The sequence below is a fragment of the Nicotiana tomentosiformis genome, chromosome 10 (genome assembly GCF_000390325.3).
Source record: "Nicotiana tomentosiformis chromosome 10, ASM39032v3, whole genome shotgun sequence".
NCBI classification, from domain to species: Eukaryota; Viridiplantae; Streptophyta; class Magnoliopsida; order Solanales; family Solanaceae; genus Nicotiana; species Nicotiana tomentosiformis.
In genome coordinates, this window is record NC_090821.1 from 3,081,342 (window position 1) to 3,100,414 (window position 19,073).

Sequence of the window (19,073 nt, forward strand, 5' to 3'; positions counted from 1 at the left end):
GTTAGCCATCCGGAATCCACTCGAGGCCCCTGGGACCTCAACCAAACATACCAACAAGTACTAAAACATCATACGAACTTAGTCGAGCCTTTAAATCATATCAAACAATGCTAAAAATACAATTCACGCATCGTTTCAAGACTAATGAACTTTAAAACTTTAAACTTCTACATCCGATGCCGAAACCTATCAAATCAAGTCCGATTGACCTCAAATTTTGCACACAAGTCATAATTGACATTATAGACCTATTCTAACTTCTGAAATTAGAATCCGACCCCGATATCAAAAAGTCCACTCCCGGTCAAACCTTCCAAAAATTTATCAAATTTCCAACTTTCGCCAATTGACGCTAAAATGACCTACGGACCTCTAATTAAACATCCGAACATGCTCCTAAGATCAAAATTACCCTACAGAGATATTGGAATTGTTGAAACTCTATTTCGGAGTCGTCTTCACACAGTTCGAACTACGATCGATTCTTACGACTTAAACTTCTATTTTAAGGACTATGTGTCCCATTTCACTCCGAAACCAAAAAAAAAATCCTCCCGATAAGTCACAAAATCCAAAAATGAAATAGAGGGAGCAATAAATAGGGGTTCAGGGCTAATACTCTCAAAACGATCGACTGGGTCGTTACACTATGTGTTTACTTTGGGTGCAGGTGCTATATCATGGAAGTCTTCAAAATAGACTTGTATAGCACGATCTACTATGGAGTCTGAATTCATTGCTCTTGAGTTGGCAAGCCAAGAAGCTGAGTGGTTGAGAAACTTATTGGCAGACGTGCCTTTATGGGGAAGACAAGCTTCACCAGTTTCTCTACATTGTGACTCACAGGCGGCAATTGGAATTGCCAAAAATAGTGTGTACAATAGAAAAAGAAGACATATTCACATTAGGCATGATGCGGTAAAACAGTTGTTGAAATATGGTGTTCTTTCTTGGAATATGTAAGATTCGAAAGAAATTTGACGGATCCTTTAACCAAGGGTTTGGCAAGGAGAGTTATCCTTGAAACGTCGAGGGGATGGGGCTAAAGCCCATGGATTGAGAAAGTATGGTGGATACCCGTTTGTGATCAAACGAAGCCATATGAGACCTCAATATGCACTGTATTTCCTATCCCTATGGCGTATGGTAGTATTTTATAAGGTTGAGCTTATTTTGCTCGTAATGATTTCATAGCCTTAAGGTGGTCTATGTGTAGATAGACTTGATGGAATCACCTACGTGAGTGTAAAGGTGCGGTCGCCTTTTATGAAAAATCTGGGATGTCTTTCTAGAGCACTCATGAGACCCAAGGTATGTGCATGACCATGAAAGCACTTTGTTAATATCGCGGAGTTTGCATAAAATTAAGAAAAAAGTATGTGATGTGGGGGTCTCAACTAATGTTCATTCAGTTCAAGAGTACTTCACTTTGTGGATGTTAGTTGTCGCCTCATTTCACTATGTGTCAATTCAAATCGAAAGATATTGACGCTTAAGTACATGTTCCTTCTTTTGCCCAGAATTGTTCTTATTCTACTTTTGTCTTTTTATTAGTAGGGGATTTTTGGTATTATTATACTTGATAATGCAAAGCCAAAGATTTCTTTGTGGTCCCTTTTTCTTCTTTACTTCTTTGTCTTTTGTGAAGATAAAGTATCCCTCATTGGTTGTGAAAAGTTTTTTTCTTCTCCTTATATTGAATTGTTCTTTGTTGGGGTTGTAAAGAGCTAGTAAAAGGGAGTGACCTCGCGCACATGAGAAATTGATCCATAAGGCAAAACGGGTCGATTTGTCCCCCCTGCGCGCGAGATATATGTGAGGCCTAATCCAAATCTAGTTTTACTAAAATTATTTTTTATTTTTTGAGCTACCAGAAAAGTGTACAAATACATGCTTACCAAAATTCATTCTCTTTGAATTGGATTTTGTAACATCCAATTTATTACTTTGTAACAACCATGATTTAAATCTTGTAATAACTGTGTTTAATTCTTGTAACAGCTGAGTTAATTTTGTAACAACTCCACTTTAATTTCTGTAACAGCTATAGATTAATTCCTTCATCTGTAACTGTCCAACAACTTTGCTTACAAAAGGCAGCCTTATTTGTGAATAATGGGACACAGAAAACACCTCCAGCTCTCTTATTCTTCTTCAACCGATTTCTGGGCAATTGTTATGTGTAAATTCCAAACTTCCAACCACGAGTGCACGTGTTTGGAGGTGTTGTGGAACCTTGGGGAGAGACCGGTCTTAACGATTTGTACCCAGTCGGACCGATATCGCTTTCAAGGCAATGGCTTGTCACGATACAATATTTTTGATAAGTTGTTCTTGTTTTCTTCTTGTTCTTAGTCAATATTATCTATTCATTTTTCTTACAGAACAAAGTCACTATCAAAAATAAGTATCCGTTGCCGAGGATTAATGACTTATTTGATCAGTTTCAGGGTGCCAAAGTGTTTTCGATGATTGATTTGAGGTCTGGCTACCATCAGTTGAAGATTAGGGCATCGGATGTCCCTAAGACAACTTTTCGGACTGAATATGGGCATTATGAGTTCCTAGTAAACAATGTATAATTTTAAGTATTTATTTACTGTTTAAGCAAATATGGAAGAGAACATCTATTTTACTATTTAAGAGAAACGGGGGTGGCAAATGCAAGATTTTAGCAAGAAGACAATCAATGAATAAAGCAACAACTGCCACTAAGCCTTGTGCTCTCCACACTACACAAATTTTTTATGGCATCACTTCTAGCCATTTTGTTTACTTTTTACTCATCCTACTCTATAAATAACATAGACAGAGTTTATTAAACACACATCTTGCAAGGGAAAAAAGGACTTCTCCTTTAGCTAACAATTTCTCACAAGTTAATAACTTTTTTCATGGCTGCTCAAAACAAAGTCTAAATTACCATCCCAAAGACCATGATGATCAAAACCAAGCCCCTTAAAATGATCTTGACTACTCCAAAGAGCACAGTTGCTTCGAGCTAATTTTAGGAGCAAATAATGGATTAGTCTCAATTGTATCCTTGATGATGAGTGTTGGCGCTGTCCAAGAAAACGTTAAAACTATGATTATTACTGGCTTTGCAGGGTTATTTGCAGGTATTTATAGCATGGCAATAGGAGAATTTGTCTCTGTGTACAGTGTACTCTCAAGTCTCAACTAGACATAAAGCTAGATCAAATGAAGAAAAACAAAACAGGAGGACGGAAACAAGAACATCAACAAGAAAAAGAAGGTAACAAGGAACAACTGCCAAATCCATTTCAAGCAGTCGAAGTCTCGAGTATTGAATTTTCATTGGGTGCCATTTTTTCAATTAATTCTTGTTGTTGCATTTGTAGCAATTCATAAGGTGACGCTTGCTGTTAATGTGGTTGCAGTGAGCTTCGCATTTGGAGGAATTGATGCTTTCTTGGGCAGACCTTGTGATGACCCAAAATGTTATCTTTAAATTTAATAAGTAATACTGTATTCTAAAATCACAAAAAATACCACTTATCATTTTTCGACTTACGTGCGCACTCCGTACAATTTTTCGGAAAGTTTTTATGTAAAAAATAGATTAAAATGGGAAATAGAGCTTTAAAACTCAACTAAGTTGACTTTGGTCAACATTTTGAGCAAACGGACCCGGATAAGTATTTTGAAAATTCTGGTAGGTCCGTATCGTGATTTGGGACTTGGGCGTATGCCCGGAATCGAATTCCGAGGTCCCTAGCCCAAGTTATGGAATTTTGATGAAAAATTAAAAGCTTGAAAGCTTAATGATTTCTAAGAAATTACTGATGTTGGATTTATTGACCTCGGGTCCGTATTTTGGTTTTGGAGCTCGGTATAGGTCCACTATAATATTTATGACTTGTCTGCTAAATTTGGTGAGAATCGGAGTTGATTTGACGTGATTCGGACGTACGGTTGTAAAAATATAAGGTTTAAAGTTTTCTTGAAAACTTCCTTTGATTTGGTATCCGATTCGTAGTTCTAGGTGTTATTTTGGCGATTCGATCACGTGAGCAAGTTCGTATGATATTTTAAAACTTGTGTGCATGTTTGGTTTGGAGCCCCGAGGGCTCGGGTGAGTTTCGGATAGGCTACGGGATGATTTCGGACTTAGGAAATCTGGTTTTCTGCAGACTTCAGGCTTCTGGTGTGTTCTTCTTCGCGTTCGCGAAGGTACTCTCACGAATGCGAAGAGAAAATTGGGCTGGCACGTTTTGTGCTTCGCGTTCGCGATATAGTGACCGCGTTCGCGAAGGCTTGAGGTTCAAAGTTTCGCCTTCACGATAGAAGCCTCGCGTTCGCGGAGGGAAAGAGACTGGCCAGGAAAATTAGCCTTCGCGTTCGCGAAGAGTAAAATTCGATAGCACATAATTGTGCTTCGCGAATGCGAGGCACTGACCGCGTTCGCGAAGGGTAAAAATCCCAGAAACAGAACTTAAGTTCTGGAAATGGGTTTTCGACCCATTTTCAACTCTTTTCCATTTTTGAGCTCGGGTAAGGCGATTTTTGGGCGATTTTTACGGGAATATATTGGGGTAAGTGTTCCTTATCCTATATTGATTATATTTCATGATTTCATACTCATTTATATCATGAATCCGTGAATTTATGGAAGAAAAATTAGATTTTTATAAAATCTTCCAAAAATAAAAATTTAAGATTTGAAGGTCCATTTGATATCGGAATTGGACAAATTTGGTATGGTTGAACTCGTATCGGAACGGGTGTTCGGATTTTGTGAGTTTTTCCGGGATTTGAGACGTGGGTCCCACTACCGAATATTTTAATGAATTTCGGATTTTTATCCGGAAAATTTGTAAATTCATATGGAATTAATTCCTATGATTAGTATTGAATATATTGAATTATTTGTGAATATATTTGAAGTTTCGGAGGCAAATTTAAAAGGAAAAGCTGTGGTTGAATAATTGATTTGGAATTTGCAAAGCGAGGTAAGTGTCGTGGTTAACCTTGACTTGAGGGAATAGAACCCTTAATTTATTTGTTATGTGAATTGCATGTGAATGACGTATAGGCGAGGTGATGAGTGTCTATACGTCATCAAATTAATTGTTTGCCTGCCTACTTGAAAAATCATAAATTATTTTTAATCATAATTATTTCTCTCTTATTCTTTGTCAAATATTAATTCTTGAATTCCTGCATTAATTGTTACATGCTATTTGAATTATATGATTTAATTTTTATTTGATATTTAGCATATTAAATATTAAACTGCCTATTTTCTCCCTGATTTCTATAATAATTTGATATTTATCATTGTTTGTTTCATAATTAAATCATAATTATTGTATACTTGTTGTCTTATAATTTTATATTAATTATTGCATGTATTGGGGAAATGTCTTCTATAAGAATTGATTGAAATGGATACATTGGAGGATCGGGTTGCACGCCGCAACAGACTTATTAAAAGTTAATATTGGAGGATCGGGTTGCACGCCGCAACAGACTTATTAAAAGTTAATATTGGAGGATCGGGTTGCACACCGCAACAGATATATATATATATATATATATATACTTGATTGAAATAAATATATAACAGACTTGATTAAAATGAATATATTGGAGGAGCATGTTGCACGCTGCAACAGAACCGAATGTGAATAGGTTGTGAAAGCGCGTTGCACGTTGCAACAGAATTAAATGTGAACATATGGTAAGAGCGGGTTGCACGCTGCAACAGAATTGATGGAAATGATAATTGGTTATCACTGCTGAGTTCTCTTCAATTATTATAAATGTATTACCTGATTTATTTCTATTATTGCTGTTGTTGCTAATATTGCGTACAGGTTAATGTAAGTGAACCGCCTTAGCCTCGTCACTACTTCGTCGAGGTTAGGATCAGCACTTACCAGTACATGAGGTCAGTTGTACTGATACTACACTCTGCACGTCTTGTGCAGATTTTGGAGTTGGTCCCAGCGGCGTACCATAGACTTGTTCAGATTTCAGCTACGAGAGGAGACTTGAGGTATAACTGCATGGCGTCCGCAGTTCTGAAGTCCCCGTCTATTTTACTTTAGCTGTGTGTTTATTCCCAGACAACTTTATTTTATTCAGACCTTATTTATATTTATTCTAGAAGCTCGTGCACTTGTGACACCAATTCTGAGATGGTATTTAGACACCGTTATTTTTATGGATTATTCACTATATTTCAAACTTTGCTTCCGCTTTTGTTTTCTTGATTATTAATAATTTAAAAATTATTTAAAAATTAGGTAATATTATTCTAACCTTGGCTTGCCTAGCAAGTGAAATGTTAGGCGCCATCACAGTCCGAAGGAGGGAATTTCAGGTCGTGATAGTTGGTATCAGAGCACTAGGTTACATAGGTCTCACGAGTCACGAGCAAGCTTAGTAGAGTCTGAAGTATCGGTACGGAGACGTCTGTACTTATCTCTCAGAGGTTATGCAGTTTAGGAACAATATCACTTCTTTCTTATTCTGTCATGCGATTTTATTCTATCATCGATGATTGAACCATTTTACTCTTATTCTCTCGCAGATGGTGAGAACACGTAATACCTCTACCGATGGACAGGGACCAGAACCCTCGGTGGCAACTATGGCCAGGGCTAGAGGTCGAGGCCGAGGTCATGCTACAGGCCGAGGTAGAGGCCGAGGTAGAGCTCAGTCCAGAGCTCGAGCAGCTGCACCTATTGAAGAACCTCAGGTAGACCTTTAGGAGGAGGTCCCAATCTAGAATGGTACATTTCTAGTGGCACCAGCCATCTCACAGGCTGGGGGAGGAGAACAAACTCCCACTACTCCCGCTCCGGAGCAGATGGCTCCCCAGAATCAGGCCCCACCAGTCCTGCCAGTTGGGGTAGTTCAGCCAGTTGTTGCGGCACAGACCGGTAATAGGCCCGCCATGTCTTTTGAGGCCTTATTGAGACTGGATAAGTTTACTAATCTCTTTCCAGTTCACTTCAGTGGTACACCTTCTGAGGACCCACAGGATTATCTTGAACGCTTCCACAAGGTGCTGCGGAACATGGGTATAGTTGAGACCAATGGGGTTGATTTTGCGTATTTCAGATGACGGGTTCTGCCAAGAGGTGGTGGAGAGATTATACATTGACTAGACCAATTGGATCGCCTGCACTTACCTAGGACCAGTTCTCTCAGCTATTCCTGGAGAAGTTCCTTCCTATCACACTGAGAGAGGAATTCCGCAAGCAATTTGAGCGTCTACAGCAAGGCAGTATGACTGTTACTCAGTATGAGTCCCGTTTTGTGGATTTAGCCCATCATGCTCTCCTTTTACTACCTACTGAGGGAGAGAGAGTGAGGAGGTTTATTGAGGGACTCACTCACCCTATCAGGCTTCAGATGGCCAAGGAGACCGAAAGTGAAATTTCTTTTCAGGCGGTTGCTAATGTCGCGAGGAGAATCTAGATGGTTCTTGCACAAAAGAGAGGGCAGAGGTCTGATAAGAGGCCTCATTAGTTCAGTGGTTTCAGTGGTGCCTCGTCTGGAGGTAGGGGTAATTTTGGTAGGGGTCATCCTCCCAGACCGTTTCATTCAGCACTTCATGTATCTCCCGGTACTTCAGGGAGTCACGGTCCTATTATGCATTACTCTAGGCAGCCAACATTTAGTGCACATTCAGCTCCTATCAGTACACCACCACTCTAGAGTTACTACAGTGGTTATCCGGCCCATCTGGGTCAGCTTCAGCTTCAGCAGCCACGGCATCAGGATGGGTGTTATGAGTGTGGGAACATTGGTCACATCAGGAGGTATTGCCCTAGATTGGCGAGTAACAGATCTCGGGAAGATTCTCGTGCCATCATACCGGCACTGGTTGCTTCACGGCCTGCTCAGCCAGCTAGAGGTAGGGGTCAGGCAGCTAGAGGTGGAGGTCAGACCATTAGAGGTGGAGGTCAGACCGTTAGAGGTGGAGGCCAGCCAGTTAGAGGTCATCCCAGAGATGCAGTTCAGAGTGGTGGGGCCCAGCCTCAATTTTATGCTTTTCCAGCTAGGCCTGAGGCCGAGTCATCTGATGCTGTGGTTATAGGTATTATTCTAGTTTGCCATAGAGATGCTTCAGTTCTATTTGATCCAGGATCTACTTATTCTTATGTGTCCTCCTATTTTGCTTCATATTTGGTTGTGCCTTGTGATTCTCTAAATGCTTCTGTGTGTGTATCTACATCGGTAGGAGACTCTGTTGTAGTAAATCATGTCTACCGTTCGTGTGTGGTTACTATTGGTAATCTTGAAACTAGTGTGGATCTTCTACTTCTTGATATGGTAGATTTTGATGTCATCTTGGGTATGGATTGGCTGTCTCCTTATCATGCTATATTAGACTGTCATGCCAAGACAGTGACCCTAGCTATGCCGAGGTTACCTCGGTTAGAGTGGAAAAGAACTCCTGGCCATTATGCCAGCAGAGTTATTTCTTATATGAAAGCTCGGCATATGGTAGAGAAAGGGTGCCTAGCCTACTTGGCTTATATTCGCGATCCCAGTGCATATGTCCCTTCTATGGAGTCAGTACCAGTTGTTCGTGAATTTCCAGAAGTATTTCCTGCAGATTTGCCGGGGATGCCACCCGACATAGATATTGACTTCTGTATTGATTTGGCTCCGGGCACTCAGCCCATTTCTATTCCACCATACCGTATGGCCCCGCTAGAGTTGAAAGAATTGAAAGAGCACTTACAAGACTTGCTTAATCAGGGATTCATTAGACCCAGTATCTCGCCCTGGGGTGCACTAGTATTATTTGTAAAGAAGAAAGAGGGCTCGATGCGGATGTGTATAGACTATCGGCAGTTGAACAAGGCCACTATCAAAAACAAATATCCGCTGCCAAGAATTGATGACTTATTTGATCAGCTTCAGGGTGCCAAGGTATTTTCGAAAATTGATTTGAGATCTGGTTACCATCAGTTGAAGATTAGGGCATCTGATGTCCCTAAGACAGCTTTTCGGACTCGGTGTGGGCATTATGAGTTCCTAGTGATGTCATTTGGGTTGACAAATGCTCCAGCAGCATTTATGGATTTGATGAATCGGGTGTTCAAGCCTTATTTGGATTTTTTTGTGGTTGTATTCATTGATGATATCTTGATTTACTCCAGCAGTCAAGAGGAGCATGAGCGGCATCTTCGAAGTGTGCTTCACACCTTGAAGAATAATCAGTTATATGCCAAATTTTCAAAATGTGAGTTTTGGTTAGACTCAGTTGCCTTTTTGGGACATGTTGTATTGGCAGAAGTCATAAAGGTGGATCCTAAGAAGATTGAGGCTATTCAGAATTGGCCTAGACCTGCTTCGGTTATAGAGATCCGGAGTTTCCTAGGTTTGGCAGGTTATTATCGTCGGTTCGTGGAAGGGTTTTCATCTATAGCAAGCACCTTGACCAGACTAACCCAGAAGGGTGTTCCATTCAGATGGTCAGACGAGTGTGAGTTGAGCTTTCAGAAGCTCAAGACCGCCTTGACTACGGCGTCAGTATTGGTATTACCCACTGGTTCAGGATCGTATACGGTATATTGTGACGCATCTCACATTGGGCTTGGTGCAGTATTAATGCAAGATGGCAAGGTAATTGCATATGCGTCGCGGCAGTTGAAAGTTCACGAGAAGAATTATCCTGTTCATGACTTAGAATTAGCAGTCATTGTTCATGCGCTGAAGATTTGGAGGCATTACCTCTACGGTGTCTTGTGTGAGGTATTTACTGATCATCGCAGCCTTCAGTATCTATTCCAACAAAAAGATCTTAAGTTGAGGCAGAGAAGATGGTTGGAGTTGTTGAAAGACTACGATATCACCATTTTTTATCACCCCAGAAAGGCCAATGTGGTGGTCGATGCCTTGAGTATAAAGGTTGTGAGTATGGGCAGTCTTGCGTATATTCCAGTTGGTGAGAGGCCATTAGCTGCAGATGTTCAGACTTTGGCTAACCAGTTCGTGAGGTTAGATGTTTCAGAACCCAGTCGGGTTCTAGCTTGCACAGCCGCTCGGTCTTCTTTATATGAGCGCATCAGAGAGAGGCAGTATGATGATCCTCATTTACTTGTCCTTAAGGACATGGTACGACACGGTGATGCCAAACAGGTTGCTGTAGGGGAAGATGGAGTTCTGCGAATGCAGGGCCGTATTTGTTTGCCTAATATGGATAGGCTTCGTGAATTAATTCTTGAAGAGGCACACAGTTCCAGGTATTCTATTCATCTAGGTACCGCTAAAATGTATCAAGATTTGCGGCAACATTATTGGTGGAGGAGAATGAAAAAGGATATAGTTGCACATGTAGCTCGGTGTCTGAATTATCAGCAAGTTAAGTACGAGCATCAGAGACCTGGTGGTTTGCTTCAGAAGTTAGAAATTCCTGAGTGGAAGTGGGAGCGTATCACTATGGATTTTGTTGTTGGGCTCCCACGGACTCAGAGAAAATTTGACGCAGTTTGGGTCATTGTGGACAGGTTGACCAAGTCAGCCCATTTCATTCCAGTGGCAGTTACCTATTCTTCAGAGAGGTTAGCTGAAATTTACATTCGTGAGATTGTCCGCCTTCACGGTGTGCCCGTATCTATTATTTCAGATCGAGGTACACAATTTACCTCACATTTCTGGAGGGCTGTACAGCGTGAGTTAGGCACGCGAGTGGAATTGAGTATAGCATTTCATCCACAGACAGACGGACAGTCAGAGCGCACTATTCAGACATTGGAAGATATGCTTCACGCTTGTGTTATAGACTTTGGAGGTTCTTGGGATCATTTCTTACCACTTGCGGAGTTTGCTTATAATAATAGCTACCAGTCGAGCATTCAGATGGCTCCATATGAGGCATTATACGGAAGGTGATGCCGATCGCCAGTTGGTTAGTTTGAACCAGGAGAGGCTCGGTTGTTGGGTACCGATTTGGTACAGGATGCCTTGGATAAGGTCAAGATTATTCAGGATCGACTTCACACAGCTCAGTCTAGGCAAAAGAGTTATTCCAACCGTAAAGTTCGTGATATTGCATTCATGGTTGGAGAACGAATATTGCTCCGGGTTTCACCTATGAAAGGTGTAATGAGGTTCGGAAAGAAGGGCAAGTTGAGCCCTAGGTATATCGGACCCTTTGAAATTCTTGAAAGGGGGGGAGGGGGGTGAAGTAGCCTACAGGCTTGCATTACCACCTAGTTTATCAGCGGTTCATCCGGTGTTCCATGTGTCTATGCCCCGGAAATATCATGGTGATCCGTCCCATGTGTTAGATTTCAGCTCAGTCCAATTGGACAAAGATTTGACTTACAAGGAAGAGCCGGTGGCTATTCTAGCCCGGCATGTCCGACAGTTGAGGTCTAAGAGTTATCCTTCAGTTCAGGTGCAATGGAGAGGTCAGTCGGTAGAGTCATCTACCTGGGAGTCCGAGTCGGACATGTGGAGTAAATATCCACACCTTTTCTCCAGCTGAGGTACTTTTTCTAACTTCGTTCGAGGACGAACGTTTGTTTTAGAGGTGGAGAATGTGATGACCCAAAATGTCATCTTTAAATTTAATAAGTAATTTTATGTTCTAAGACCTCGAAAAGCATCATTTATCATTTCTCGACTTATGTGCACAGCCCGTACAATTTTTCGGAAAGTTTTTATGTGAAAAATGGATTAAAATGAGAAATAGAGCTTTAAAACTCAACTAAGTTGACTTTGGTCAACATTTTGAGCAAACGGACCCGGATCAGTGTTTTGAAAATTCTGGTAGGTCCGTATCATGATTTGGGATTTGGGCGTATGCCCGGAATCGAATTCCGAGGTCCCTAGCCCGAGTTATAGAATTTTGATGAAAAATTAAAAGCTTGAAAGCTTAATGATTTCTAAAAAATTACTGATGTTGGATTTATTGACCTTGGGTCCGTAATTTGGTTCCGGAGCCCGTTATAGGTCCACTATAATATTTATGACTTGTCTGCCGAATTTGGTGAGAATCGGAGTTGATTTGACGTGATTCGGACGTCCGGTTGTAAAAATATAAGTTTTAAAGTTTTCTTGAAAACTTCCTTTGATTTGGTGTCCGATTCGTAGTTGTAGGTGTTATTTTGGCGATTCGATTGCGCGAGCAAGTCCGTATGATATTTTAGAACTTGTGTGCATATTTGGTTTGGAGCCCCGAGGGATCGGGTGAGTTTCGGATAGGCTACGGGATGATTTCGGACTTAGAAAATCTGGTTTTCTGTAGACTTCAGGCTTCTGGTGTGTTCTTCTTCGCGTTCGCAAAGGTACTCTCGCGAATGCGAAGAGCAAATTGGGTTGGCACATTTTGTGCTTTGCGTTCGCGACATAGTGACCGCGTTCGCGAAGGCTTGAAGTTCAAAGCTTCGCCTTCGCGATAGAAGCCTCGTGTTCGCGAAGGGAAAGAGACTGGCCAGGAAAATTAGCCTTCGCGTTCGCGAAGGCCAAGCCAGGCATGCATCGCGTTCGCGAATTAGCCCTCGCGTTTGTGAAGAATAAAATTCGACAGCACATAATTGTGCTCCGCGAACGCGAGGCACTGACCGCGTTCGCGAAGGGTAAAAATCCCAGAAACAGAACTTAAGTTCTGGAAATGGGGTTTCGACCCATTTTCAACTCTTTTCCATTTTTGAGCGATTTTCACGGGAAAATATTGGGGTAAGTGTTTCTTATCCTATATTGATTATATTTCATGATTTTATACTCATTTATATCATGAATCCGTGAATTTATGGTAAAAAAATTAGATTTTTATAAAATCTTCCAAAAACAAAAATTTAAGATTTGAAGGTCCATTTGATATCGGAATTGGACAAATTTGGTATGGTTGAACTCGTATTGGAACAGGTGTTCGGATTTCGCAAGTTTTTCTGGGATTTGAGACGTGGGACCCACTACCTAATATTTTAATGAATTTTAGATTTTTATCCGGAAAATTTGTAAATTCATATGGAATTAATTCTTATGATTAGTATTGAATATATTGAATTATTTGTGAATAGATTTGAAACTTTCGGAGGCAAATTTAAAAGAAAAAGCTGTGGTTGAATAATTGATTTGGAATATGCAAAGCGAGATAAGTATCGTGGTTAACCTTGACTTGAGGGAATAGAATCCTTAATTTATTTGCTATGTGAATTGCATGTGAACGACGTATAGACGAGGTGACGAGTGTCTATACGTCATCAAATTAATTGTTTGCCTGCCTACTTGAAAAATTATAAATTATTTTTAATCATAAATTAATTATTATAATAATTGTTTCTCTCTTATTCTTTGTCAAATATTAATTCTTGAATTCCTGCATTAATTGTTACATGCTATTTGAATTATGTGATTTAATTTTTATTTGACATTTAGCATATTAAATATTAAACTGCCTATTTTTTCCCTGATTTCTATAATAATTTGATATTTGTCATTGTTTATTTTATAATTAAATCATAATTGTTGTATACTTGTTGTCTTATAATTTTATATTAATTATTGTATTTATTGGGGAAATTTCTTCTATAAGAATTGATTGAAATGGATATTTTGGAGGATCGGGTTGCACGGCGCAACCGACTTATTAAAAGTTAATATTGGAGGATCGGGTTGCACGCTGCAACAGACTTATGAAAAGTTAATATTAGAGGATCGGGTTGCACGCCACAACAGACTTATGAAAAGTTAATATTGGAGGATCGGGTTGCACGCCGCAACAGACTTATTAAAAAGTCTATATATATACTTGATTGAAATATATTAAAAAGTATATATATATATATATATATATACTTGATTGAAATAAATATATAACAGACTTGATTAAAATGAATATATTGGAGGAGCGGGTTGCACGCCGCAACAGAACCGAATGTGAATAGGTTGTGAGAGCGGGTTGCACGCTGCAACAGAATTGAATGTGAATATATGGTAAGAGAGGGTTGCACGCTGCAACAGAATTAATGAAAATGATAATTGGTTATGACTGCTGAGTTTTCTTCAATTATTATAAATGAATTACCTGATTTATTTCTATTATTGTTGTTGTTGCTAATATTGCGTACAGGTTAATGTAAATGAACCGCCTTAGCCTCGTCGCTATTTCGTCGAGGTTAGGCTCAGCACTTACTAGTACATGGGGTCGGTTGTACTGATACTACACTTTGCACTTCTTGTACAGATTTTAGAGTTGGTCCCAGCGGCATACCATAGACTTGCTCAAATTTCAGCTACCAGAGGAGACTTGAGGTATAACTACATGGCGTCCGCAGTTCTGAAGTCCCCGTCTATTTTACTTTAGCTGTGTGTTTATTCCCAGACAACTTTATTTTATTCAGGTCTTATTTGTATTTATTCTAGAAGTTCGTGTACTTGTGACACTAATTCTGGGATGGTATTTAGACACCGTTATTTTTATGGATTATTCACTATATTTCAAACTTTGCTTCAGCTTTTATTTCCTTGATTATTAATAATTTAAAAATTATTTAAAAATTGGGTAATATTATTCTAACGTTGGCTTTCCTAGCAAGTAAAATGTTAGGTGCCATCACGGTCCGAAGGAGGGAATTTCAGGTCGTGACAGACCAATTGTGAGGTCTTGTGCCAGAGTATTAAACTATTAATTGGTGGCTGGATGCTATGGCCATTACTTTTGGGCTTAACCAGCTATTGCCTCTACTAGCCAGAAAATGTGATTGGAATTTTATGCTCCTGTCTAGCTCTTATCGTGATTTAGTTTCATATGCTTATTGTACTGCATTGTGATTAAATACCCTTTGTCCAATAATACCGTGAGGCATGCTTTGAACTTATATTGATCTTCCTATTGAAATGATTAGCTCTAGTATACTGCCTTAGATCGTACTTATCTATTATTTGCTTGGCATCATCTATAATCGTAATCTAACATTTCGATGAAACTAAATAAATCAACTAAGCTTCAATCTCAAACAAAATCGAGGTCAACAATGTGAATTTTTCTTGTAACTATATCTCAGTGCTATTCATGCCAAAGTTCCAACAAATTTAATTTATTAATAAGAGGATTCATCCAGAGGCTGATGGAGCTAGCTCATTATTAACAATTTCAACAAAGTTGCATATTTCAAAAGTGCAATAAATTTAATGGTAAAAACATTATAATTATTTATAAAAATTTACTAAAATTATAACAAATAGTTGATATGAACCCATAATTATAAATATATAATGGGATCAATACTAAAAACTTTAAAGGTTAAACCTATAGAATTTAAATCCTGAATCCGCATCTAATTGTTAAGCTAACCATTCATTTAACTAGAAAATACTCATTCTTTATATTAACCTAGGACTGACTATGCTCTTCTAAATTAGGTGGAATTAACATTCCATCAAAGCATAATTCGACAAGAGTATGATACTTAATCAATATAGAAAGAGAGGCAGGAACAACAAAGCTTGATATTTTATCTTTTAATATAAATCAACTTTGATACAAAATAAACACGCTTTAGTATTTAAGCATATCAAATCTACTAAGATATTTCATAAGTTTAGAATTACATTTGTACAAAAGTACTACAGTCCTAAAGACAGTCACAATAATCTTTTGACTAGATGTTATGTGTGACAAGCTGGATAATAGCTAGTATCCAATCAAGATTTGTTTGCTAAGGAAATTATGAAAGGTCCCAATCCCTCATATTGCAATGTCTTAATTTTGCAACCTTCTTATGCCCATAATCATAATTGGACTCTAATTACGTACTTATTTTTTCTGTCATTGTGATGAGAATACTGTTTATCACAAGGTTATTGAAGGACTTAAAACACAATGCTAAAAGATTTTTCTGTTGTATTTAGTGAGTTTTAAACAATGTGAAAATTCAAAACTCTTTCACATTTTTAAAAGGCCACCACATATCTCAGTCATCCAAGCTTGGGATGGTCTAAAAATCTATGGGACATAGGACACATATATGTTTGATAGAAGAAAGAGTGCAGAACATTCTGAAGATGGTGCTTGTTACCCGTTATGGATTAAATAATTTGGAGTTCGGAATTAAAGTATGGTTCTTTTGGACTCAAATGACACAAATAGATAAAAAATTAACTGTGTACCATTTTATATATAGCGTGGTTATTCACTGCGTTATACCTTAACGACATTTTTGTCCATCAAGGTATATGTTGAGAGCATAGCAAGCTGGCGTGTAGCAGTTAGTTAGTTAGTTAGCTAGCTAATGAGTTGGTTATTTATGTTAAAAGTTAGCTTAGTCAGTTAGAGGAGTAGTTAGCTGATATGTGTATATATATGAGGTACACCTCATTATTGTAGCAAGTAGAAGAAATGAGAATCTCTTAGATTTCTCTCCAAGTTTTCTTCAGTTCTTCTTCTCTCTATTATTATATCAATTTCACTCTCGGTCATTGGTGAATTTTGACATGGTATAAGAGCATATCGCTCGAATCCAAATCGCTCAATTGTGTGTTTGATTAGTTCGAGTTCAATTGCTCAGTTCTGTATCTGCAGGTGAAGCTCAACAATGGCAAAAATTGATAATGAAGTTTCTGAGAAGCTAAGTCATAATCATCCTCTGTTCCTAAATTCAAATGATAATTCTGAAGCAATTCTGATCTCACTACAACTACGAGGTCCGGAGAATTACTCGGTGTGGAGTCGCGCAATGAGAATTGCCATTTTAGGGCAAAATAAGCTAGGGTTTATAGACACTACTTGCAAGCGAGGAAATTATGGTCCAAATCTAGTGGATCTATGGGAGAGATGTAATGTAATAGTGCTATCATGGATAATGAACTGTGTATCGCCTGAATTACTCAATGAAATTATTTACTCCTCAAATGTGAGTGCTGTGTGGAATGATCTAAAAGAGAGGTTCGACAAGGTTGATCTCTCTAGAATTTTTCAGATTCATAAGGACATTGCTACAATCAATCAAGGTACTAGCTCAATTTCTTCCTATTTCTCAAAATTGCATCTATTATAGGCTGAATTTGATAGTCGCTCCAGTCCCTGGGCGTGACTGTGAGAAATTGCGTGAATTTGTTGTGTTCATGGAAATATTGAAGCTTCTGCAGTTCCTTATGGGGCTAAATGAGTCGTATGAGCAAGCTAGAAGTCAGTTGCTCATGATGATACCATCTCCCTCTGTTAACACGGCTTACTCTATAATAATGGAAAGGGAAAGCCAGAGGGAAATTATACATACATGGGTGCCTATAGAGAATCCTGATGTTACTGCATTTGTATCTGCTAGAGGTGGATTCCATCAGAAATCTAGGAAAATTTTTAACCTCATATGTGACTACTGCAACTACAAAGGACACACCAGAGAGAATTGTTTTAAACTGAATGGTTATCTTGCTGATTTCAAGCATAAGAAGAAGGGAAGCACATTTCCTACAACTAATTTTGCAGGAAATACTGGTGGTGCTAGAACTAATACTGGATTACTGATGCATACTACTGGTAGTCAGGACCTTTTTTTCAGCAGCTAATTTTGCAGGTAACAATAGTGGAGGATACCATGGTGATAGTGGCAAAACTCAGGTGATAGCACCACCCCTTTCAGCACCCTATTTTACTCCAGAACAGTACCAACAAATTATACAGATGTGTGGTAAAGGGAATGAAGAAATAGGCTCTGCTCAACCAGCAGCAGCAGGTATATTTTCATTCCTATCCAAAATAATTGATGATAAGTGGATAATTGATACTTGAGCTACTAATCACATGGTAGCAAACTCTAGTTTGTTGAATAAATTGGACAATGAGTCTAGTCTAAAAGGTGGAAAAGTGCATCTACCAACTGGTAATGTGGTGTCAATTTCAAACACAGGGACATCTAGTATATTCAGTGATCAGGAATTACAAAATGTGCTGCACATTCCTGACTTCAAGTTTAACTTTTTGTCTATGTCAAAGTTGACAAAGGAACTGAAATATTGTGTGTCAATTTTTCCTGACTTTTACCTCTTCCAGGATCTCTTCAGTGGGTAGATGAGGGGGATTGGTAGAGAAGACTGTGGGCTATACTACCTGAAGCCAACTCCTACACAAATTCAACTACCAGCACAATTACAACTACAAAAGTCTAACAAAGAAGTTTGCTATTCTGTGTCTGCTAATATGCCATTATTTGTATGGCATAATAGACTAGGTCATGCTCCTTTAGATATACTCAGAAAAATAGAGTCCTTGAAATAGTTTAAACTAGATAAAAACCATCACTGTACTGTATGTCCACTTGCAAAACAGTCAAAACTCTCATTTCCTATCAACACTACTAGTTCAAATAAACCTTTCCAGCTAGTACATGGTGATGTTTGGGATCCTTATAGAGTACCCACACATGATGGTAAGAGATACTTTCTAACACTAGTGGATAATTTCTCCAAGTATACTTGGATATTCTTGTTGAATAATAAAGCTGATACTTTTGTTATTGTGAAGCAGTTTCTGACTTTAGTAAAGAATATGTTCTATTCTAATGTTCAGACCTTGAGAACAGACAATGGTTGTGAATTTTTTAACTCTTAGTTTGATGAGTTGATTAAGAAAAATGGTATTGTACAGCAGAGATCCTGTGTCTATACATATTAGTAGAATGGTGTAGTAGAGAGGAAGCATATCTACTCAAAGGTTACCCTCTACTATCTTATAATATAAATTATTCTTTGAAATGTTGAATTCACATCCTCCAAATATTAGCCATTTGAGAACCTTTGGTTGTCTTGCTTATGCATCAAATCCTAGTGTTTCTGATAAAATGTCACCAAGAGCTATTCTTGCTACCTTGGGGTACTCCTCTTCTCAAAAGGGGTACAAACTCTATGACCTACATGCCATATCATTCTTTGTCAGTAGAAATATAGTCTATAGAGAAGACTTATTTCCTTTCAAACATTCCTCACCCTCTACACACTACCTCTATTTCCAATGCTATAACTTTCACCTGATCAACCAAAACCTTTACCAAACACAACACTTGACAACATAACAATTCCACCACCTATTCAAGAAGACTTAGTCACAGAAAGCCTTTCATATCCAATTCCTTCCACTA

At 38.7% G+C, this 19,073-nt stretch overlaps 1 protein-coding gene across 1 annotated transcript; it reads left to right on the forward strand.

The window, feature by feature from the left end:
- The first annotated feature begins 16,532 nt into the window (after positions 1 to 16,532).
- LOC104109235 (uncharacterized) lies at positions 16,533 to 17,505 on the forward strand. Its single transcript, XM_009618462.2, has 2 exons — positions 16,533 to 16,882; positions 16,995 to 17,505. Exons 1-2 carry the CDS (start codon positions 16,533 to 16,535, stop codon positions 17,503 to 17,505), a joined length of 861 nt encoding a protein of 286 aa, XP_009616757.2.
- The last annotated feature ends 1,568 nt before the right edge of the window (positions 17,506 to 19,073 follow it).

What these genes read in the sequence shown, in the direction of transcription:
- LOC104109235 (XM_009618462.2), top strand. Translation starts at nt 16,533, where the DNA reads ATGGCAAAAATTGATAATGAAGTTTCTGAGAAGCTAAGTCATAATCAT. An exon ending in TGGAATGATCTAAAAGAGAG is followed by an intron (nt 16,883 to 16,994) that starts GTTCGACAAGGT and finishes CATCTATTATAG; the next exon opens with GCTGAATTTGATAGTCGCTC.